The sequence below is a fragment of the Oratosquilla oratoria genome, chromosome 43, assembly GCF_046742065.1.
Source record: "Oratosquilla oratoria isolate Oo_2021 chromosome 43, ASM4674206v1, whole genome shotgun sequence".
NCBI lineage: Eukaryota > Metazoa > Arthropoda > Malacostraca > Stomatopoda > Squillidae > Oratosquilla > Oratosquilla oratoria.
In genome coordinates, this window is record NC_134819.1 from 10736626 (window position 1) to 10761445 (window position 24820).

The window sequence follows — 24820 nt, forward strand, 5'->3', positions numbered from 1 at the left end:
GCAGAAAAGTAGTTCTCCAACAAAAGCATTGATGTCTATCTGATGCAGTCAAATGTGAAAATACATACATACATACATATACCAAGGCTTTTTCCCCCTTTCATGGGAGGTAGCCAAAAAGGGAAAGGCATAAAAACACTCCCACCCATTTCATCCCTAAATACACTCCACACCCCTCCCACCCTCCCTCTCATCTGAGCACCTCCTGGATGACGGGTCATCCCTGCACCCTGCCCACCGCCCTGGGTCAGAAGCAGTGTCGTAAGACACAGCACATCCACAGCAATAACTATATCAACTGGTCCAATGCACTTACCAGCATCTAGTTGACTTAGTCCAGTGTGTTTGCGGATAAACATCTAACCGATGCAGTCAAATGTTAAAAGTGGATATCATCCAATACTGATGAAGCTCACAAACTGAGACACACCTGATTATATACAAGTAGATTTTATTAAGAGATATATGAAAACATAAATTTTCTATTACAATACATACTGCAGTAAGAAATGAGAATCTAAGTATGTAGACTAGTATCTAGTAGGAACTATATACACATTGATATATATAAAACATAATATGCTTATGTACTTTTTCAGTATCAAAAATGTCAAATATTCTTGGTTCATATTCTCAAATATGAAAATATGAGATGAATATCACAAAGTGTTGAACAAAATATAGTATTTAAGCCATTAAACAACTGTAAAAGTACAGTGTATGTGCAGTTTTCAAAGGAAACCAATATTAATTAAAAAACAGAAGTTATACTGCCCCTCTACCACAGAAGTATTGAATGCTTTGGTATTGCTACAACAGACCAAGGTAGACATTGCAATATTACTACAGAACATGTCTTCTCCTATAGGGGTTTCTATCAGTTCCCAGTCAATTTGAACATGCGGCACCTTCAGTCATGGATACAAGATGTAAAGCTGAAAACAACTGAGGATAATACCAGATTTATTTCAATTTTGTATCCACAACTGCAAGGATGCCAAATATTAATATTAGCTGGAATTAGGGTCATGGACTCAAACACCTGGGTACAAGTGTACATGTCACAATTATTCCTAAATTTAACAAATCCATGTTGTTTTGGTGTGAACAAAAGTATAATTAAACAAATCCATATTCTTTGGTGTGAACAAAAGTATATTAGGATGGTTTGGACACATGGAAAGAATGAGTGAAGAAAGATTAGTAAAAGAAGTGTGGAAGGCGGAGGTGGAAGGAGTGAATATGAGGGGGCATGATAGGATGAGATGGATGGATGGGGTGAAAGGGGCTTTACAAAAGAGAGGAATGTCTGTAGAGGAAGGACGGGAGAGGACAGAAGATAGGGGTGAATGGAGAAGGGTTGTGTATAGATGATGCTGTGATGCACGAGGGGGAGTGGGTGGGGGATGGGGGGGGTGAGGAAGTATATATGAGAAAAAAAAATTGACGCAGCCCAAAGGGATTTCTCCCTGTCTTCTCCTTTTCAGCATGAGGGGACGGAGGGGGGGAGTCACCGAATTTATGAAGCGGCATTGCTGTGGATGTGCAGTGTCTTGCGACACTGCTTCTGACCCAGGGCAGTGGACAGGATACAGGGATGACCCGTCATCCAGGAGGTGCCAAGATAGGAGGGAGGGTGGAGGGGAGTGGAATATATGGGAAATGAAATGGGTGGCAGTGATTTCTATGCCTTTTTCTTTTTGGCTACCCCCGTGTAAGGGGGAAAAAGCCTGTGATATATGTATGTATGTATGTATTTGGTATGAAAGAAAGACCAGATATTCCTTATGAAAGTAACCTAATCATGGTATGCAGTGGTCCAGCTGTTTTGCATTGGTTAGCAACAATTAGTGTATATGTACCAATTGGACAAATGTTTACATAAAGAAGGCCTACGATGTGTCACTACTGGTGGAAGCATTGATATCTGAATACCTCTGGCGACCACCACATCTGTCTGATGCATTCTTCAAATACTTCATGATGGTTTTTCCAATTTCATCCTCTAAGGTTTGGAAGTTTCAGTTGTCAAGCAAAAATCCTGCAAATACATTGAAGGAAACTTTATGTTAATGGTCTTTATTAACAGCATTACACATCCTTATTGTTAAATCTTATGTTATTTTATATTTGTCTTATCATAATAGGAAATGGGCATGTATCATGTCGCTATGGCTGTTCACTGTTCAATGTGTACATGGATGGGGTGGTTCAGGAGGTGAATGCGGGGGTGGTGGGCAGGAGACTGGAGAAAGTAGGGAAAAATGCGAGTGGGGCAATTGATGGCTGGGTTTGGGGGTGTGTGTGGTGGGAGGGAGTTGGGAGTGAATGTGGGTGAGATTGGGGTGATGAGATGTGCAGGTGAGAGGATGATGGAGAGTTGGTGGTGGGTCTTAAGGAGGAGAGGCTGGAGGAAGTGGATAACTTTAGGTACTTTGTAGTGAGTGTGGCAGGAAAGGGAGGAGTGGAGGTGAAGGTAGAGTGTAGAGTGAGAGAAGCAAGTGAATGCTTTGGATGATTTAAAATGTAATGAAGAATAGGCATTTGGGACTGGATGCGGAGAGGAGATTGCTTAAGGGAGCGATTGTGCCGATGGTGCTGCGTGGGTCAGAAACATGGATTTTGGGAGAGGCAGGGAGGAGACTGAATGTGTTTGAGATGAGGTGTCTGAGAGGTGTGTTGGGGGTTGTGCGGTTGGATGGGGTGAGAAACTGGGAGGTCGGGGGGGGGGGAGATGGCTGAGGGGGCTGATGGGATGGTTTGGACACATGGAGGGAATGGGTGGGGAGGGATTGGTGAGGGAGGTGTGGAAGGTAGGGGTGGGGAGTGGGCTTGAGAGGGTGACTGGGTATGGGGTGGGGTGGGGAGGGCATTGAGCAAGAGAGAAATGGTAGGAGATGGGGATGAGTGGAGGGTGGCTGTGTGTGGATGATGCTGTGATGCGGGGAGGGGAGAGCATGGGAGGATGGGGGTTGTGGAGTGGGTGTGTGAATGAGATTTTGGCACAGCCCAGGGGGCTTCTTCCCATCCTCTGGTTTTCTGTGCAAGGGGACGGAGAGGGGGGGGGTTGCCAATTGGGTGAAGCAGCCTTGCTGTGGATGTTGTTGTTGTCGTTCCCTAGACTGACTGTCCGAGCAGTCCCATCTCCCCAAGGAATGCCACATCCGAAACTGGGTTTTCCCACAAATCCTTTATAGAGTGTATGTTGTGTTGTTTGCGTGCATGATTGTATAATGCAGTCTTCCATTATGTGTTGTATGGTATGGGGTGAAGTGTTTCATCCTGGGCAGCTGTTCACAATGCAGTCATCCAGCTTCTTCTGGTAGCTTAGAAGTGCTGGGTGGTGGCCGCACCGCAGTCTGGCCAGGTGGACTCTGTCCTTTCATGGGAGAAAGGATTCAGAAGGGTGGATATCAGGGGGTCTGGCATGCAGCAGTGTGTTGTCTTTCAGTGTGTTAATGGAGCGGTGAGTGATATGATTATGAATATGTTTCCGGAGGCTGGTATTTGGTGGATGTGGAGGAAGAGAAGAGAGTATCTGTGTGTGATACAGGTCTTTGGGTGTTATTTTAATGTTTCTTGGTGTGTGTGGGTGTTCTGCTATGTAGTGCAGCAGGTGTGATGTGTTTGTGGTGGCTGCGGCAAGTGTTTGTGTGTCTCTCATGTCGAGGTGGTCCTTAACTTTGAGGACTTTTGTTTCATGGTGTAAAAATGGTCTGTAGGTGTTGTATTTGTGCAGCCTGTAATTGTTTTTAGGGCTTTGTTTTGTATGATTTGAAGGGTGTTGTGGTGTGTCTCACTGAGATTAGGAGCCCATGCAGGACTCGCATAATTCATCACTGAGCGTATGCATTGTTTGTATATTGTTGTATTAGTTTCTTTGTTTTGTCCAAATGTTGTTCCAGTGATTGACTTAAGTGCATTAAGTCTAGGTGTGCATTTGTTTTTTATGATTGTGATGTGTTGTTTGAAAGACATGGATGTATTGTATGTTACACCAAGAATTTTCGGTGTGTTTGTGTGTGGTATTAGAGTGTTGTTGATGTAGAGATGAGGTATGTATTTGTGTTCTCTTGTCCAGTTGGTGAGAAGTGTTGCTGTAGATTTTGTTGGAGCTATTTTGAGTCTGTTTGTGATGAACCATGTGTTGAGTGTATCAAGGTATGGCTGGATTATTTCTGCAGCTTTGTCTGTGTTATGATGTGTGCATGTGATTGTTATGTCATCTGCGTAGGAAGAGATTTGTATTTCTGAGGTGTCTGGTGTGGGTAAGTCATGCATGTACAGATTAAAGAGCATGGGGGATAGAACAGAGCCCTGTGGTACTCCATTCTTAATGTTTCTGATGTGCAATGATTGGCCATTTTATGACACATAAGCATTCCTACCTGCCAGATAATTGGCCAGCCATCTTTTGGTGTTATTGTGCATGTCTGTGTTATATATTTTATTTGTTAGGTTGTGGTGGGGGATAGCATCAAAAGCTTTACTAGTGTCTAATGTTATAAGAAGTGTTCTGTGGTGGGGCCTCTCTGAATTGATGCCATCTAAAATTCTTTGTGTGAGGTTTATCAGAAGAGTGTTTGTGGAGTGTAGTGGCCTAAAACCGTGTTGTGAGTCAGCAAGGGGAATATGTGGTGTGACATTAGCATATTTTCTTGTAGCAAGGTATTTTTTACTTGCATTTCCGCACACAAAATTGCATATTACGTTGATACATTTTAATTTACCAAATTAATAATTAATTTTCTATTGCTATATTGTGCCCATGGTCGAAACTAAAAAAAATACCCCAGTATTCAATATGGAATGTCAGCAAACGCGGATTTGGTCATATGCGGTAATTTTAGGAACCTAACCACCGTAAATAAACAGTAAATAAAGCTTTAATATACTGTATAAAAGAGGGAAAATACACGAAAATAATGATACATGTATTGCTGGACATTGTACATACAGTACATGTACGTATATGTATACACTTTCGCTTAATGACCAATTTGGTTAACGATGGCGCGCTGGTCCCAATTGTCGTCGTTAAACGAGGAGTACCTGTACTTGCAAGTACAAAGAAAAGAAAAGAGAAGTAAAGAAAAAGGTAAAAGAGGCAAAGAGGAGAGCATATGTAAAATGGGGTAAGAGTATGACAGAAAATTTTGAAAGTAATAAAAAGATGCTTTGGAAAGAAATTAAGAGAGGAAGAGGAGGTGAATCAAGTAGAGAAGAAAAGGTAAAAGGTGCAGATGGAGAGATGATAATGGAGAAGGCAGTAAGGGGAAGTTGGGCAGAATATTTTAGGGAGTTGCTAAATGTGAAGGAGGATAGGGAGGGAAAGATAGCTGCAGTGGGAAATGCTAAGAAAATGAGAGTGATGAGTGAGGAAAATGGAGGAGAAATAAGGAAGGATGAAGTGAAGGCAGCTGTTAAGATAATGAAAGCAGGTAAGGCACCTGGTCTGGATGGATGGCATGCAGAATGTCTTAAAAAAAGGAGGTACAGTGATGGTGGACTGGTTGGTGAGGTTATTAAATGTTTGCTGGAGAGAAGGTAGAGTGCCGGAGGACTGGAGGACTGCTTGTATAGTTCCACTTTACAAGGGAAAAGGGGACAAGTGTGAATGTAGTAGTTTCAGAGGGATTAGCTTGTTAAGTGTAGTTGGGAAGGCTTATGGGAGGATCTTGATTGAGAGGATTAGGAGAGGAACAGAGGGAGTAATTGGTGAGGAACAGTGTGGATTTAGGACGGGTAGAGGGTGTGTAGATCAGATTTTTGTGATAAGACAGATATGTGAGAAAGCTATGGGAAAGGGGAAGGATGTTTTTTGGGCCTTTATGGATCTGGAAAAGGCTTACGACAGGGTAGACAGAAAGGCACTGTGGGAGGTTATGCAAATATACGGGATAGGAGGAAAGCTTCTGGGAGCTGTCAAGAGTTTTTATGAGAGTAGTAGAGCTTGTGTCAGGATTAGAAATGGAGAGAGTGAGTGGTTTGAGGTAAAGGTGGGACTTCGTCAAGGATGCGTTATGTCACCCAGGCTGTTCTACTTATACATGGATGGGGTAGTGCGAAAGGTTAATGCAAGGGTAGTGGGTCAGGGATTGGAGATGGTTAAAGAAAATGGAGAAAAGTGGGAGGTGAGCCAGCTGTTGTTTGTGGACGACACTGCGCTTGTGGCAGGATCAGAGGAGGGATTGAGGAAGTTGGTGACAGAGTTTGGGAGAGTGTGTGATAGAAGAAAGCTGAAGATAAATGTAGGTAAAAGTAAGGTGATGAGATGTACAAGGGGTGAAAGTGGCAGTAATCTGGAAGTGAGCATTAAGGGAGAGCAACTGGAGGAAGTGGATAGTTTTAGATACTTGGGTGCAAATGTGGCAGGAAAAGGTGGAGTAAAGGTGGAGGTAGAATGTAGATCGAGAGAAGCGAGTAAATGCCTTGGTGGATTAAAAAGTGTAATGAGGAATAGACATTTGGGAATGGATGCTAAGAGGAGACTGTATGAAGGAGTGATTGTGCCAACAGCACTGTATGGAGCAGAAACATGGAACATAAGAGAGGAAGAGAGAAGGAGCTTGAATGTGTTTGAGATGAAGTGTCTGAAAAGTATGATGGGGGTCACTAGGCTAGATAGAGTGAGAAATGAGGAGGTGAGGAGGAGAACAGGGGTGGAAAGGGAGTTGGGAGATAGGGTTGATGAAAGAGTATTAGGATGGTTTGGACACATGGAAAGAATGAGTGAAGAAAGACTAGTAAAGGAGGTATGGAAGGCAGATGTAGAGGGAGTGAACATGAGGGGACGTCCTAGGATGAGATGGATGGATGGGGTGAAGGGGGCTTTGGGGAAGAGGGGAATGTCTGTTGAGGAAGGACAGGAGAGGACAGAAGACGGGTGAATGGAGAATGGTTGTATATGGAAGATGTTGTGATGGGGGGTGAGGAAGTGTGTGTGAGCAAATGTTTGACACAGCCCGAAGGGATTTCTCCCCGCCCTCTCCTTTATATGGGGGGATGGAGAGGGGGTGTCGCCGATTTAATGAAGCGGCCTTGCTGTGGATTCGCTGTGTCTTGTGACACTGCTTCTGACCCAGGGCAGTGGACAGGGTGCAGGGATGACCCGTCATCTAGGAGGTGCTAAGATGAGAGGGAGGGTGGAGGGGTGTGGAGTGTTTTCAGGGATGGAATGGGTGGGAATGATGTTATGCCTTTTCCTTTTTGGCTACCTCCCTTGTAAGGGGGAAAAAGTCTTGGTATATGTATGTATATATTTGAATAACTGAATTGCCTTGATCTTACTCCCTTTGCTGACTGAAGACTTGATTAGCTAGACAATAATTTTCCCTGCACAGCCATTACTATGTTACAATGAAATATTCAAATGTCACCAAATTAGAACTCCTAGCATCCTCCTCTTCTTTCAGTTTCTCTCACATTCCACGTCTCTGAGGGTATGATATCTTAATACAATCTTCTTTTTGCATACATTCTCAAATATCTGCTATCCACAATGCTCTTTACATCCCAAACAAATACTTGTATATTCATCCATGCAATCAGTACTGACTTGCACATTCACTCGTGCAACTTTTCATTCAATCTAACATTCATTCTGCTACCATTGTCATTTCTCATATGTGGACTACATGAGATTACTTTTTACTCATTCACTCTCATCTTCCATCTATTACTTCCCTTGTCAAACTCTTTCAGTCACCAACTTCTTTAGTCTCTCTAAAGAACCTGCATTCTTTGTTTCCAAGTCTTCACCCTGCTCTAGGGAAATTCACTAAGTAACATTAAACCTACTTGTAATTATGGTGCATAGCCTCGTTGGCTTAAATCCAATCTTGTACTTGATGCCCCATCCAACATGTCCCTCCCAGTTGAACTTCTTTTGCAAGTCATTCGTTAAACACGTCAGTAATAAATTTTAGACATTTTTACATTTGATCCACTTAGTCTTGACAGGTGATAGTACTGAAATATAAATGAATTTCAACTTTTAATAACAATATTTATTTGATGCAAAGCATATTTATACTGCATGTCCTGTAACAATCATATCTTCGTAACAAGAAAATAATGCATACCACTATTTTTTCATTTAAAATAATACTCATTTTTTGACTGATTGAGAGGCTGATGGAGCCTATGGAAGAGTGGAATGCTGAAAAGTGAACAAATTTTCCCACAAAACTATTAAGAACAGGAGAACAGTTAAGATCTGCCAGGATCTCAACTTCACCACACTGGCCCCTCCAACTCTGCCAGTAGTGTTCACTGATAAGCATACAACACATACAAGTGAGCCATTAGGTCACCATTTAAACAGTGTCACCACTACTGTGATCAATAAACAGCACAAACTTACCAAAAGTTTTTCAAAATCAGCATCTGCTTCCAGTTACTCAACAATGTCTTAAGTTCAGCTATGATAATTTCTAAATCTGAAAGGAAATAAAACCAAATGAGAATAAAATATAAAGTAACAACTAACATGAAGCCCATTGAGGCCTGTAATTACACAGGGAAATATTACATCATAACACCAATGTGTGCATGCCTGCACTGCAGATCAATCCTGGGACCTCAGGATCTATGGTTAGCAGACTACCAGGATCTTATGAGGTCTAAGGTTCAATACCCATGCACACATAAGTGTTTATGGTGGTTTGAAAGTAAAAACCACCATCACAGTGTCTATTTATATACACTGGCAACAGTTCTGCCAAAAGAGGTGACAAGACATATCCTCTTATTCCCCTTTCCACTGCAACCACTATTAATGTGGACTAACTGGATATTCCCAACCCTACTTCCCATATCAGTCATCTCATGTATGACATGAGGGACATTCTTTGTCTCAGTCACCTTTGTCATCATTACCTATCAAAATCAATGATCCACATTATGATTGTGCAATAATGACATGATAAAAAATATTAATTGACCAAGTAGACAGATAACAATGATGGCTTTAAGCTATTTTCACAGCTTGATGGAGTCATAAAAAAAAAACAGTACAAATGAAACTTTCATCAGAGAAGTTATAGTGGTTACACTGCCAACTTATTCTCATTCTGACATGGCTTTTAAAGTGACTGACAGAGGGCAGTAATTAGCATTTCATTTGTATAGATAAAAACTTAATAACATCTTACCATCATATGACTAGGATGATTCACTGATGAACAAGTTGTTCATTGGTTTCTTGATGATGGCATTTTGCCTCGAGTGGTGGGATGTCTTCAAGTTCAGGTGGGGAAGGAGCTTTTTTCTGTGGCTATATATCTATCAACTTATCTAAACTTCTTGGTTTTCTGTTAAATTCACAAGGCAAATTTGCAAGTTCTTCCAGTTGTGGTGATATTTGTTCTTTACACCGAGAGCCAATCCTCATAGGCAGGGGTCCCTTTAGCTGAAGGTTGAGCAATTTTCTCATGACACTCAAATAAAGGTGCATTGGGTCCACCACAAGCTGTGAAACAAGTCCATTATTGAGTGCTAGTTGTGGACTTTGACTATGATGGTGATCAATCTCTTCCATAGAAGCAAAATTTGAATCTGTTCTCTTTTTAACATCAAGTTCAGGAAATGTAACTGTATCTGCAAAATTACCATGCTTTTTGGCATCACTCACAGCAACTGTAACCAGAATGAGATTTAATACATTTTAAAGATTGGCAAGCAGGAGCATCACAGATAAAAGGGTCGATTTATAGTTTCACCCAACCAATGATTTTCTGATGTGGCTTATGTGTTTCTGGTGAGATATGTTGTGTATTGATTGATGTTGTACATAACACTGGGGAACACTCATTTTGTTGCATTTAAAAAAAGACTTTTCTATAGTCAACTTGAGTGTGCTGATTTCAAATCTGAAGTCTGGTTTTGTCTGCAAGCTACAGATTTTATGCAATTTGACATTTTTATTTATTTTTTAAATTTTCGTTATTATAGGAAATTGCAATATCAGCCACAATTCTTTTGTTCACTTGAATCTTAAAACGGTATGAAAGCCATTTCTGTACATTTATTAAGGCAAAAGAAACAGAACATTAACAGAACATCTATCCCAAAGTTAGATTAGCATCCTTCAGAACATCACCACAGCTGATGGAAGCTTATCAATTTCTTTGTGTATTTTTTTCAGGCAGGAATTTGCATTTGTAACTTTTGCGTTTGTACATTTCATCTGGGCAATTTCGTTTAATGCTCCAGCAGTAGTCAGCCATCATACTTTTGTCCCAGCGCCCTTGGTAGTGTTCTTCCATGATCTTTAGGTCTTGGTGGAATCGTTCTCCTTGTTCATCACTCACAGCCCCCAGGTTGTCAGGGAACTGATCAAGGTGGCTGTTCAAAAAATGAAGCTTGATGCTCATGTTGCACCCGAGATCACGAAAAGCGAGGAGCATTCTGTTCACAAGTTCACTGTAGTTCTCCGCCTTATTGTTTCCAAGGAAGTTCTGAATGACTGCCACAAAGGATAACCATGCTGCCCTTTCTAAAGCGGTCATCTTAGCAACAAACTGATCATCACGAATTAGGGTTCGAATCTGTGGGCCATCAAACACGCCTGCTTTGATCTTCTCAAATGATAACCCTGGTAAAGCTGTGATGATGTGTTGGAAACATTCACCTTCGGTTTCCAGTGCCTTGACAAATTGTTTCATCAAACCTAATTTGATGTGAAGAGGAGGAAAGATGATCTTATCTCTGTTTACAATTGGGTCTTGTATGATATTTGGCATGCCTGCTTCAAGGGTGTCACGAATAGGCCAGTCCTTCTGGACCCAATGTCTGTCTCGTGCTCGGCTGTCCCACATACAGAGGAAACATGGAAACTTGGTGAAACCTTTCTGTTGTCCAAGAAGAAAGTTGACCATCTTTAAGTCTACACAAATTATCCAATTGTGCTCATGATACTTTAATAAGTCCATGACCATTCTCATATCATCATAGTCTTCCCACAAATGCACTGAGTGACCGACAGGTACTGCTCCATAAACATTGCCATTATGTAAAAGAACACACTTTAGACTGCGTTTTGAACTGTCTAAAAAGAGTCTCCATTCAGCAGGACTATAGTAAGGTACACCCAGTTCTTTGAGAAGCCCTGGGATGTCATGGCAGTAAACAAACTGTCTGTCTTTTGAAAAGAAGGTCACAAAAAGCTGGTCACGCTTTCTGAAATATGATACTTTAACAGAGTGATCAACAAGATTTCTGCCTTGTAATCTTGATGCCAAAAGCTCTGCTGCTTTCTTTGAAAGACCTAAATCCCGCACTAACTCATTCAGTTCAGCCTGGGGAAGAGGCTTAGGGACGGGGAAAGGTTCAGTGTCTGAAGAACAGTCCTCCGATTGTGAACACTTTTCTGACAATTCACTGTCACAACTGTCTTGCTGGCTTGTATCATGTCCAATGTCTTTATCGTCCAATGAAGGCAAGCCTTTGAAAACTGGAACAGGTACTTCTTCAGAGTGCGGAACAGGCCGAATAGCTGAGGGAATGTTCGGATACGTAATCTTATGTCGGTTTTTCTTCCCAACACCCGTTGTGTTTACCATGCAGAAATAACAGTCAGTTAGATGGTTGGTGGGTTCGCGCCAAATCATTGGAACTCCAAAAGGCAGACCTTTGCGTTTTCCTTTGGTCCAGTCTCGAAGCATTTCCTCACAATTGTGGCACACAACATGAGGAGCCCATTGCTTGTCTTGATCACCAAGATGAACTTCAAAATATGCCTTGTAGGCACGCTTGACGAACAAGGATATGTTACGTCTCTGACGATTGAGTGTGTAGCATCCACATATGTAGCAGAAGGCATCAGGCTTGTTTCTGCAATGATGTCTCATTCTGGAAGCCATGTTTGAACTGAAACAAAAGAAGAATGATCAAAATATTAGAAGCTATCTATATATATGGACGTTAAAATGCTTATACATGGTTTACGCAAGTTCACATATGTACAATTTCATTAACCTCAAATTGCATACAAACTAGAGCTTGTAGAGAAAAACTAATTTCAGATTTGAAATCAGCGCCTAAAACTCTTTCAAAATCCGTTAAAATATCCAATGCAACTCAAAGTTACTGAAAAAGTGTTCCCCTGTGTAATTTCCATTGCAAATGCGCAGATTTCAAGTAATGAATATTTAATCTTATGCCTACATCTCCCCAACGATCTTGGGGGACTGTGGGAAATTGGGGTATTGATTGATGGTGTACATCATTTCCATTGCAAATGCGTAGTTTTCAAGTAATGAATATTTAATCTTATGCTTACATCTCCCCAACGATCTTGGAAGACTGTGGGAAATCGGGGTTTTTGAGGGGGGAGCATTAAATCGAGTAATGTGCGTTGCAAAACAGGTCTAAAATCAACAAGAACACATAAAAAAATATATGAAAATACATAAATCCTTTGATGGCGGCAGCTGACGCAAGTGTAGCCATGTTATTGTTGTGCAGCATTACCAACGATTCGCAAAATTTCTTGCTCTATCCACTACATTTAGTAGGTACGGGCACAAAAAAAAAAAAAAAAAAAAATTAACCCTTAAATTATTGCTGCATATGAAAGACAACTTTATTAGAAACAAAATGCTTTTTAAATTTTTGAAATGGTTTAAAAAATAAGGGAGATACAATTTAAAAAAAAAAAAAAAAATTAGCCCACATTTTTGGCTAGACTTTACCATAGCAAAATGTTAGAATTAAGGGTGGTAATTTGTAAAGATTATGGTAAAGAAATAAACATTAACTCTAAACCACTGGTCCAATTTTATTAAAATTTGGAATACTTGGGTTTTATGGATCAACAAATCACATGAGCATGTCAAAAACAATGTGAGACATCTCCATCATACCATATTTGCCAAAAGGTCTCCTGTCGGTGTGCTCTGCCTTTGTAATCCTTTGTAAACCATGAAGTTGTCAACTTTCAGATTATCATCAATAAAATCCAAACCACTGGTCCAATTGACATGCAACTTGGCATGTGAAGGTTTTATGGGCCAATAAATCACCTGAGCATGTCAACAGCCTTGCAGGACCTTTTTCTTATACTATTCTTACTAACACCTATCGTGTTGCCATGGCAACTGTTGTCAATTAACCCATTAAACTCCGACGACAAGATTCTTGTCATTTGGTCAAATAAAACAAAAAATCATAAAACACCAAAATGTTTGATCAAACACCAGAAAAATATGATGTCTGTCCTCGCGCGAAGCGAGGACAGACGTCATATTTTTCTGGTGTTGATCAAACATTTTGGTGTTTTATGATTTTTTGTTTTATTTCACCAAATGACAAGAATCTTGTCATCGGAGTTTAATGGGTTAAGAAATAATAAAGTCCAAACAGCTGGCCCAATTGACATGCAACTTGGCATGTGAAGGTTTTATGGGTCAACAAATCACCTTGCAGGGCCTTCTTATACCATTCTTACTAACACCTATCATGTTGCCATGGCAACTGTTGTCAATTTAGAAATAATTATAAAATCCAAACTGCTGGCCCAATTGACATGCAATTTGGCATATGAAGGTTTTATGGGTTAACAAATCACCTGAGCATGTCATTGACATTGCAGGACCTTCGTCTTATACCATTCTTACTAACACCTATCATGTTGTCATGGCAACTGCTGTCAATTTAGAAATAATAAGATCCGAACCGCTGGCCCAATTGACATGCAACTTGACATGTGAAGGTTTTATGGGTCAACAAATCACCTGAGCATGTCAACAGCATTGCAGGACCTTCTTCTTATACCATTCTTACTACCACCTATCATGTTGCCATGGCAACTGTTTTCAATTTAGAAATAATTGATACAATCCTAACCGCTGGCCCAATTGACATACAACTTGGCATGTGAAGGTTTTATGGGTCAATAAATCACCTGAGCATGTCAATAACATTGCAGGACCTTCTTCTTATACCATTCTTACTAACACCTATCATGTTGCCATGGCAACTGTTTTCAATTTAGAAATAATAAAGTCCAAACTGCTGGCCCAATTGACATGCAACTAGGCATGTGAAGATTTTCATAAAGCCCGATTCTTCAAATGCAAACAAATCTTCACTGATTCAAACACAAATTTGGTTATCAACCTCGGCATATTAGTTTTCCGAGTAAAAATATCAAGGTGAGGCATCAATAAAATATTATTTTCTATCTATATACATAAAAAAATATTTCTCTCTAAAACCTTCCAACCTCCTACTCCGGAAATGAGTCATCACTGGAAACACTAACTCCCGGGGACACATCTGACTCAGACTCAGAGAATCTTTACGAAATAACGCCAAGAGAATCTTTACGAAATATTGCCAAGAGAATCTATATACATAAAAACGGAATTACGGAATTCTGACAAAAGAATCGTTACGAAATATTAATGAGAAAATATTTACGAAATATTGCCAAGAGAATCTTTACCAAATGTTAACAAGAGAATCTTTACGAAATATTACCAAGAGAATCTTTACGAAATATTGCTAAGAGAATCTTTACGAAATATTGCCAAGAGAATCTCCACTCCACTAACATAAAAAAATATTTCATATTACCATGGAAAAAGAAAGTGGTGCTAACAAGAAAAAGAGAATCTTTACGGAATTCTGACAAAAGAATCTTTACGAAATATTAATGAGAAAATATTTACGAAATATTGCCAAGATAATCTTTACCAAATGTTAGCAAGAGAATCTTTACAAAATATTACCAAGAGAATCTTTACAAAATATTGCTAAGAGAATCTTTACGAAATATTGCCAAGCGAAGCGAGCTACGCCGTAGGCCAAGCACACCTGGCGAAGCCAGGTTCGGGTGCTTGTAATGTAAGAATTTTTTTTTTAGCCTATTTTCTCCCGGTTATGAGCAGCTCAAGATCGTTAGGTATTATACACTTGGTGATTTGTTGACCCAAAAACCTTCACATGCCTAGTTGCATGTCAATTGGGCCAGTGGTTTGGATTTTATTGATTATTTCTAAATTGACAACAGTTGCCATGGCAACATGATAGGTGTTAGTAAGAATGGTATATGAAGAAGGTCCTGCAATGTTAATGACATGCTCAGGTGATTTGTTGACCCATAAAACTTTCACATGCCAAGTTGCATGTCAATTGGGCCAGCGGTTTGGATTTTATTGATTATTTCTAAATTGACAACCTATAATGTTGTCATGGCAACTGTTGTCAATTTAAAAATAATCAATAAAATCCAAACCAATGGCCCAATTGACATGCAACTTGGTTGATTGATTGATTTATGGAATTTTTGGCATGAACGCCAAACGCCGGAGCCGGTAGGCCATTCAGCGCACATCCAACTTGGCATGTGAAGATTTTTGGGTCATTTCTTGACCAAGTGTATATTACCCAATGATCTTGAGCTGCTCATATCTGGGAGAAAATAGGTTAAAAAACAAGTTTATTACATTACAATAGTAGATTATTGACGTCTTACCTTAATATTTTCACTCTGAAAACGAATTTGCCGAGGTTGATAACCAAATTTGCGTTTGAATTGGTGAATATTTATTTGCTTTTGAAGAATCGGGCATACGCTTGCACAACAAGATAATTTGAATATCCTGCACATACACTGAACGCTCAAAGCATTCAAACTAAGCCAAACAAAATCCGGGTCGCAAAATATGGCGTAAACATTACACGCGCGACTGTAGCGCCGCGCTTGTTTTCGCACTCCCCCTGCACAAGAGTTGCTAACCCTAAATTAGGGAATAAATTCATGAAGCTTCGAGAGGACCGAGAGTTGCGATTCTGTGTACAATTAACCTAACCTAACCTAAACTAACCTAACCAAACCTAATCTAACAAACTAGCTGGGGGGCTTTGCCCCCCAGACCCCTCCAATTCCAACCAAAGCACTCTTAGTAATGTAACTTGAGCTCTCTTTAAAGTATATCTACTGGTATAATATATCTACTGGTATAAATGTGTGTTTATCTATTATAACTAATAGCTAATAAACTAAATGGTAACCATATTTGCCGTAAATTAAAAACCACAATAACAGCATTAGCATTACCTTATGAGGAAGAGGTTGAGGGTTGTGGTGGGCTTCGCTAAATGTAGCGGATAGAGCGAGAAATTTTGCGAATCATTGGTAACACTGCTCAATAATAACATGGCTACGCTCGCATCAGCCGCCACTATCAAAAGTGTAATTTATGTATTTTCATATATTTTCTAATTGTTCTTGTTGATTTTAGACCTGTTTTGCAACATGCATTACTCTTTTTAATGCTCCCCACCCAAAAACCCTGATTTCCCACAGGTCCCCTAAGATCGATGGGGAGATGTAGGCATAAGTTTAAATATTCATTACTTGAGAACTACGCATTTGTGACGGAAATGATGTACACCATCAATCAATACACAACATATATCACCAGAAACACATCAGCCACATCAGAAAATCGTTAGTTGCGTGAAATTATAAACTGTCCGATAAAAAATTGGATACATACAGTGAATTTTGATCCCTTTCTAATTCAAGCATTTCTTCTATAAAAGATTATAAAAATTCTTGCACATTTTTAGGCTTAGAAACCCCTAAAAATATGCCCACTGGTGCTGGTTCTGAAATGATTGTTTCATTATCAGTGCAAAACTGAACTAAGATTGGCCAAAATTGCTTCCCACTGTAACTGTTCTGTCTTACATAGTGATAGTGGAATTCCATCACAATTTAATTTCAAGGAAACTGTTGTGACTCTACTCTGCATCAGGAACAGATTCAAGAAAATCTTTGAGAGAGTTCTTTTATCCAAAATGAAAATACTCACCCCCACAGATTTTCTTTATCAGGTCAGTAAGACCTAGTGGAGTTTAACAAATTGTCCAAGGGTCTTGTGGCAAATTTGCATCAAATTGAAAATTGAACATTTTAACAAGGTCTCTTAAAGCGCAGTGCTTAATCTGGTGTTTGATGGCCCAGTTCTTACTTAACCAAGGTTTCATTGTCTAAAGATTTGTAAGGCAACAACGCTTCAGTTTGTGCATCATTTTCAATTTTACATTCCTCTGATAGTTCGCTACTACTGTAACTGGCCAGCAGCTCGTAAAGACCGTGTGCATGATTACTTGCATTATCAGAGCATAGATGTGCATCTACTTGTACCTCAGAATCGTTTAAACTGGTACTACTTTTGTCCTTTCTCTGGTGCTGAATTAGTTCTTTGCTTGTACTGGCAATGCTACCGGCAACTTCCTCGACACTTTCTTGCAAATAGGATTCAAACTTTCGCTTCTGTCTCCGACGCAGAGTCTAGGAGGAAGAGATTGCAGCAGGTGGTATATATGGTAAGAGTGTAGAAGGCAGTTACCACCAAATTGTGAGAGAAAGAGAGAAAAAAAAGAGAAAATGTGAAATCAAATACCGTCCACAGCAATAGACCAACGCCAACATCCAACGTTTCGCGCCAAAAATAAAAACAATCATAACAAAGGTTCCAATATTTTTTTTTGTATAGACGTCAATCAAATCAGCCATCCTGAGTCCACTGCTGAACAAAGGCCTCCTTCATAGCATTCCATGATTCACACGACCGTGCCACCCTCTGCCACGTCACTCCTGCAAACTTCTCGATCTCTTCTCTCCACCTTCTGTCTGGTCTCCCTCTTCCACGCTTCCTATCTCGCGGCGTCCATTCAGTAACACACTTGCTCCATCGCTCATCAGTCGTTCGCACCAACTTACCTGCCCAATTCCACTTCCTCTCTTTTACTGCTTCCACAATATCTTTCACTCTAGTCTGCTCTCTCACCCAACTTGCTCTCTTTCGGTCTCTCAGTGTTATTCCTATCATTGATCTCTCCATAGAGTTCAGACGAGGAAATTGAGTCCTATGAATATTTAAGTCAATTAATGGATCAAGAAAAAAGTAAGTACACTTTGGTAATAGGAGACTTTAATGCTAAAGTAGGGAAGAAGATGGGAGATGAGACGTGCATTGGGAAGTTTGGAGTAGGTGAAAGAAATGACAGAGGTGAAATGTTAGTCAATTTTGCAGAGAACTACAATATGGGGATAATGAACACTTTCTTCCAAAAGTGTGTAGGTCGTAAATGGACGTGGAGAAATCCAAATGGAACAACAAAGAACGAAATAGACTTCATACTAGGAGATGAAAGCAAAAGCGTTAGCAATGTTACGGTGATAGATAAAGTCAACATAGGGAGTGACCATAGAATGGTAGGATGCACAGCTAAATTCAACTTCAGAGCCGAGAGAAATAAACTAGTTTTAAAAAGAAAAAAAAAAAGCCTTGCAAAGGTTAAGGATAATAAAAAGAAATTTCAGTTAGACATTAAAAATAGATTCGAAGCTCTAAGAACTAACGAGGACAGCGTGGAAGATATAAATGTAAATTTAGTGAATATCATTAAGGAATCAGCAGAGAAAGTAGGATGTGCAAAAAATATTAGAGGAAACAAATACGATAAAGCTACAAATGACCTAATTAAAAGAAGGAACATGCAGATTAAAAGCAGTAGAGACGAAATAGAAAGAGTAGAACTAAACAAGCTTATCAACAAAAGGCAGAGATTAGAGAAATGAAAGAGAAACATGGACGAAATAGAAGAAACTATTCGGAAAGGTAAAAATATTAAAGTGACCGAGCGTAAACATGCTTTAGGGAGACAGCAAATGATATGTTTGAAAGATAGAAATGGAGAAATAATTAAATGTAGAGACAAAATGGTAAAAAAAAGTAGAAGAATTTTACCAAGAGCTTTACTCGTCGAAGGCCGTAGTTCAGTCAGTAAATTCATGTGTAGACGTCAGTAGTGTACCAGAGATTACAAAGGAAGAAGTAGAATTTGTTCTAAAAACTATGATAAGAGGAAAAGCACCTGGGGAAGATGATATATCAATAGATCTATTGAAAGATGCTGGTAAATTAGTTCATATTAAATTAGCTGAGTTGTACACCAAGTGCTTACGTCAAGAAAGCGTTCCGGATGCGTGGTGCAATGCTGTAGTGATTTTGCTTCATAAAAAAGGAGACCAGAAGGACCTTAGTAACTGTCGACCGATTAGCTTGCTATCAAACGTATGTAAAGTATTCTCCAAGATCCTTACAAATAGACTGAGTCAAGTTTTAGATGGAAACCAACCGAGAGAAAAGGCAGGCTTTAGAAGCCGATATTCAACTCTAGACCATTTGCAGGCGATAAACCAACTAATCGAGAAAACGACAGAATATAATATACCTCTGTATTTAGCTTTTGTAGATTACGAGAAAGCCTTTGATTCAGTAGAACAAATAGCAATACTAAACTCGCTACGCAAACAGGGTACAAACGAACAGATCGTAAGAGTTTTAGAAAAGAATTATTCGAAAGGTACCGCTATAGTTCGACTACATAAAGATACAGAAAAGATCAAAATAGATAAAGGAGTACGGCAAGACGATACAATTTCACCCAAACTATTTACAGCTTGTTTAGAAGATATTTTCAGGAGGTTGAGTTGGGAAAAGAAAGGTTTGAAGATTAATGGCGAATATTTGAACCACCTAAGATTTGCAGATGACATCATTCTTATTTCAGAAAGAGCAGACGACTTGCAAGATATGCTGAGCGATCTAAACAAAGTATCAAAGTAGGTTTAAAAATGAATAAGAGTAAAACCAAAGTAATGTTCAACACGAAAGTTCAAAGTAAAGAGATTGTAATTGATGATGAGAGTCTTGAGGAAGTTGAAGAGTATAACTATTTAGGTCAGATGGTGAAGGTGACGAAAGATCATGATAACGAGATAAAAAGACGCATTACAATTGGTTGGAAAATGTTTGGTAAGTATAATAAAATCCTGAGAGGCTCTCTACCTTTATGTTTGAAACGTAAAGTTTACAACCAATGCATTCTACCAGCAATAATCTACGGATGTGAGACTTGGAAACTGACGAGGGCGATGGAAACAAAGCTAAGGACTGCACAGAGGTATAGACGTAACATGTCATAAACCCATGTTTTATCAATTAGATATGAGATATAACCAGTGATTTGAATATATTTTCTCGTGCTATAAATAAAAAAGTAAAACTATAGGTAAGAGTAATTATTTTTACGGATGTTTACGATACTTAATAGACAAGAAATAATGTAATGCCATGTGCACCACCAACACCGGCAGGGAATAGTTACTCCAATGTTAGTTAGTTAAGGTTTATTCAACAAAATTAAATACAATATATACATACATATATACAAAATTTGTACAAAATTGCTTGTTGAAAAGGGATAGCGTGAAGCAAAGCTTATGGGGAATTGCTCTCCCTTTAAGGAAAGAATTATTATTTTATTTATTTATTTTTGTTACATGGTAGTGTGATACACATATATAAACATATATATACACACACACATACACACACACACACACACACACATATATAAATATATATATATATATATATATATATATATATATATATTGCAATGAGATATGAGATGCGACACGACGCCCGCTAACTCCGACCTCACGTAGGAATCGGGGTCACGTGCGAGCATCGGATCTTGTGGGGGTTAGGTGAGAGGTGAGAGGTCAGGTCGATTGTTGACGGGACGATAATTGCTTACTGCGCGGATCCGGGTCACCGTCACCTGCAGGAACAAGTAAAAAAAGAGCGGCAGACTTGGGCGGTACATGACAGTTTCTCCATGAATACAATCATGAAATGGACCTGAAATGTTCAATATACTAATACTTACAGATTAATGACCTTTTTAAATGTCGTTTGAATGTTGACAAACATTTTGTCTTAGGTAATTCCCTTTCAAGTTTATTCCATGTGTTAACACCTATAATAGATAACCATTGGCCTTTTTTGGTTGTTCTGTATTGAGTTTTAAAGAAGTCGTTTGTATGCCTAGTCGTATAGCGAGTTTCGTAAGTTGAGTAAAATTTCAATAGGTTTTGATTCATTTGTTTATTGTAAATTTGCAGTGTTGTACTTTATCAAGTCCATGAATTTCATTAGATTTAGTTTTTTAAATAAATTATTTGTATGTTCTAAACGACCTACATTGCAGATTATACGCAGTGCCTTTTTTAGTGAGGTAATTATGCGTTGAAGATTAGTTTGATAAGTTTCTCATCTTTCTCACACTACGCCTGGTAGGAATAATCCTGTCAGTGGCAACTCTTCACTAGACTTCTCCATGCGTCTCTATCCTCGTAGGTCTCTTTTTCTTTCACTTCTGGCAAGTTTGTGTCTCTTCTTTCTAATGCTTCTTCAACACCTTTAATCCATCTGGTCCTGGGTCTCCCTACTGGTCTTCTACCTGTGGGTACCCAAGCCAGCATTTGTCTTGGGTACCTCCAATCTTCCATTCTCATAACGTGTCCAAACCACCTCATCTTCCACTCTTCTATAAAATCCAACACTGACATCACTCCTGTTTCCTGTCTTATCCGCTTATTCCTTAATCTATCGCGTCTTGTCACTCCTCTTATTATCCTAAGGGCTCTCATTTCGGCTGCTTGAATGCGGCATTTTAATTTGGGTGTTTAGGGACCAGGCTTCACTGCCGTATGTTAACAACGGTGAATTGAATTGAATTGAATTTTATTCGGATACAATCATACATACAATAAGTACAATACATACAAGACTCAATATTATACATAGTATATATAATTGTACATCCGAGGATGGCACAGAAAGTCAAAAGACTTATTTCCACTGTGGTCCTCATATTACAATTAGGAAAGGATTATCATAGAAAAGCTAGGTTATACGAAGTGTAAATTAGGATTATAATAAGTGTAAATAAAAAAAATAAACTATTTTCTTCAGAGAGAACTGTGTCTAAAAGATAACAACTGATTTTTTAAAACTACTTTTAGATACAATTGATTGAATGTTGGTCGGTAAAGAGTTCCAAGCAATAGCACCAGTGTATTTGAAAGTACTTTTCCCTAACGAACTATTAAACCTAGGTACAATGACAGATGACCTACTAGAACGAGTTCTCAGGGAACGAGCATTTCTGACAAGTGTAAACGTATCTGACAAATAACTGGGACAAGAGTTGTTCACAATTTGGTGAACATGATTAAGCTTTAACTGAGCAACACGTTTCTCAACAGGTAACCAATTTAACAGTTTAAAATGCGTATAATCTAGATGAGTACGTGGATGAATTTTCAAAACGGTCCTGATTAGTTTGTTTTGACATATTTGAAGATTACTCTTAGATTTTTTAGATAGGTTGCTATACCAGGAAGAACAAGAATAGTCAATATGACACTGGACCAGGGCTGAAGCTAGTAACTTCATTGTCTCTACATCTAGGTATTTTTGTATTCTTGCCAAAAATTTTGTTCTGGAGCTGACCCTTTTAATTATTTTTTGTGCCATAACTTCTCCCGACACATTTTGATCAATTTCTGTTCCAAGATATTTGACAACAGACCTAGGTTGAATACTAGTATCATTACATTGGATATTGAAGTTGGGAGCATTTTTGAGTTTTTGATTGGAGCCAAAGAGAATGGATTCTGTTTTACCTAGATGTAGAGACAATTTGTTATCCAACAACCACTTGCTGACATTCAATAACTCTTCACTGAGTAACGTCTCAATCCTATTTACATCTTTGCCAGAAACTAGTAAGGCTGAATCATCGGCATACAACAGCAGTTTACAGTTCACAGCAGCTTTCATGTCATTCACATACAAAAGAAACAACAGCGGACCTAAAATGCTACCCTGTGGGACACCACATGTTATTTTTGCTGCTTTTGATGTTGAACCATTTACATTCACAATCTGTTCTCGACCTGTTAGATAAGACCTCATCCAATTAACAACATCTGATTTGAAGCCTAACGCTTGTAGTTTGAATAATAGAATATCATGATTTACAGTATCAAAGGCTTTCTGGAGATCTAGCATGACCATTCCACAGTAATTACCTCTGTCAATTTCACCTTTGATGTAATCAGTCAAATTGATCAAACATGCATCAGTAGAATATGATTTTCGAAAGCCTGATTGTAAATCATAGAACAAGTTATTGCTTTGAATATATTCATAAACCTGGTTATAAACAACTCTTTCCAAGACCTTCGATATAATACCGAGCACTGAGACTGGCCTATAGTTACCGGAATCTGTTTTGCTACCCTTCTTGTACAAAGGAGTAATTTTTGCTAATTTAAAATCTTTGGGAACTTTGCCCTGTTGAATCGAAGTATTGATTATGTGAGTGATACAGGGAGTAATCTGCTCAGCTGAGTCATTCACAAATCTGGCTGGAATATTATCTAGTCCGGTAGCCTTAGACCTGTTAACAGTCTTCAACATTTTATACACATCTACATTAGCAACCGTAGACAGAGCAAAGGTGTCATAGGATACACCCTTATTCCAATAATAATTGTTAATGTGTTCTTGGCCAAAATGACCTGAAGGTACTGGTAAATTATTTACGAGGGTGGTAGCAATGGTGGTGAAAAAGGAGTTAAATTTTTGAGCCACCGCTACTTTGTCGAAAGTAACGATCCCATTAACATTAAGACCAATGTTACTACTTTTGGATTTTAGATTTTTGGAAGAACCTAACTGTTTGATTGTTTGCCATAGTTTTTTGGGATTGTTTTTGTTGGTTTGGAGAGAATCTTTGTAATATCCTACCTTAGCTCTGTCTACCATAACCTGAACCTCGTTCCGTGACTTCTTATACATAGCGAAAACAGATTGATCTTTTGTTTTCTTATACTCTTTTAAAGCCTTATCTCTCCTGTTGATCATTTTCAAGATGTCACCAGAAAACCACGGCTCGGAACGTTGTTTTATTCTGATTGATTTTACTGGAGCTAATTTGTCTAATACCCCCTTGAACAGTGCTTTAAAATTATTCCAAGCTTGATCAACATCTGTACAATTGACGACTGAAAACCAGTTAACCTCGGACAACCTTTCGCAGAACAATTCCTTGCTGTAATGCTTAAGAGAACGAACTTTTATGGTTTTATGCTGATTGATTTGTTGTTTGGAAACTTTCCTGATACAATACGTTGCTCTGTGGTCACTCAAACCAATATCAATTACTCCACTAGAACATATTTTCTGAACATCTGATACCAAAATAAGATCAATTACAGAATTAGCAGTGGCACATACTCTGGTGGGTTCTGTGATAATTTGTTTCAGATCATTCATTGAACAGAATGACTTTAGCGCATTATGCAGAGTATTCGAGGTTGATTCTACATGAGTATTCAAGTCGCCAGTTATAATCACTTCATTGTTCAGAAAGTCTGTGGAATTGGAACACAAATCCTCAAGCTTACTATAGAAGTCATGTTGCCAGGGCGGTCTATAGCAGGCACCTACGAGGATAGGCTTAGATTTTGGCAAGAGAATGTTTATCCACAATGCCTCTAACTCACTGTTCATGTCTGTCCGTTGCTCAAACGCGATGTCGTTGCGTATGTAGACAGCCACGCCGCCTCCAGCCCGGTTACGATCTCTCCTCACGATGGTGTAGTTGTTTATCTCTACCTCCGGATCCGCTATCGTATCGTCCAGCTTGGACTCGGTGAAGCATAATACTGCAGAGGTAGTCCTCCGGGTAATCTCTCTTACCTCGTCCAATTTTGACGTCAGGCTGCAAATGTTCAAGTGAACAATTTGTCTTAATACTGAGACATAATTTGTCTTCTTGCATTGACGTGGGATGCTTTTTTCTTTTAATAGTGGGTACAAAATATTCAGGGTGTTGTTATATTTTGTAATCCTGCTGTTTATTTCAGTCTCCTGCT

General features: G+C 39.1%; 2 protein-coding genes across 3 annotated transcripts in view; one reads left to right on the top strand and one right to left on the bottom strand.

Moving 5' to 3' along the window:
• The window catches only part of LOC143021935 (decapping and exoribonuclease protein-like), a 153553-nt gene that overhangs the window by 1628 nt on the left and 127105 nt on the right, over positions 1–24820 (top strand). The window lies entirely within an intron of this gene.
• On the bottom strand, positions 455–12918 carry LOC143022114 (uncharacterized). Of its 2 annotated transcripts, none has more exons than XM_076180115.1 (3): positions 9156–12918; positions 7801–7971; positions 455–2041 (listed from the first exon to the last, which is right to left on the bottom strand). In XM_076180115.1, the coding sequence occupies exon 1, from the start codon at positions 11862–11864 to the stop codon at positions 10122–10124; it is 1743 nt and encodes a 580-aa protein (XP_076036230.1). In that variant the 5' UTR covers positions 11865–12918; the 3' UTR covers positions 455–2041; positions 7801–7971; positions 9156–10121. The 2 variants fall into 2 exon arrangements, with proteins under 2 accessions (XP_076036230.1, XP_076036229.1); XM_076180114.1 differs by having other exon boundaries at positions 8366–12918.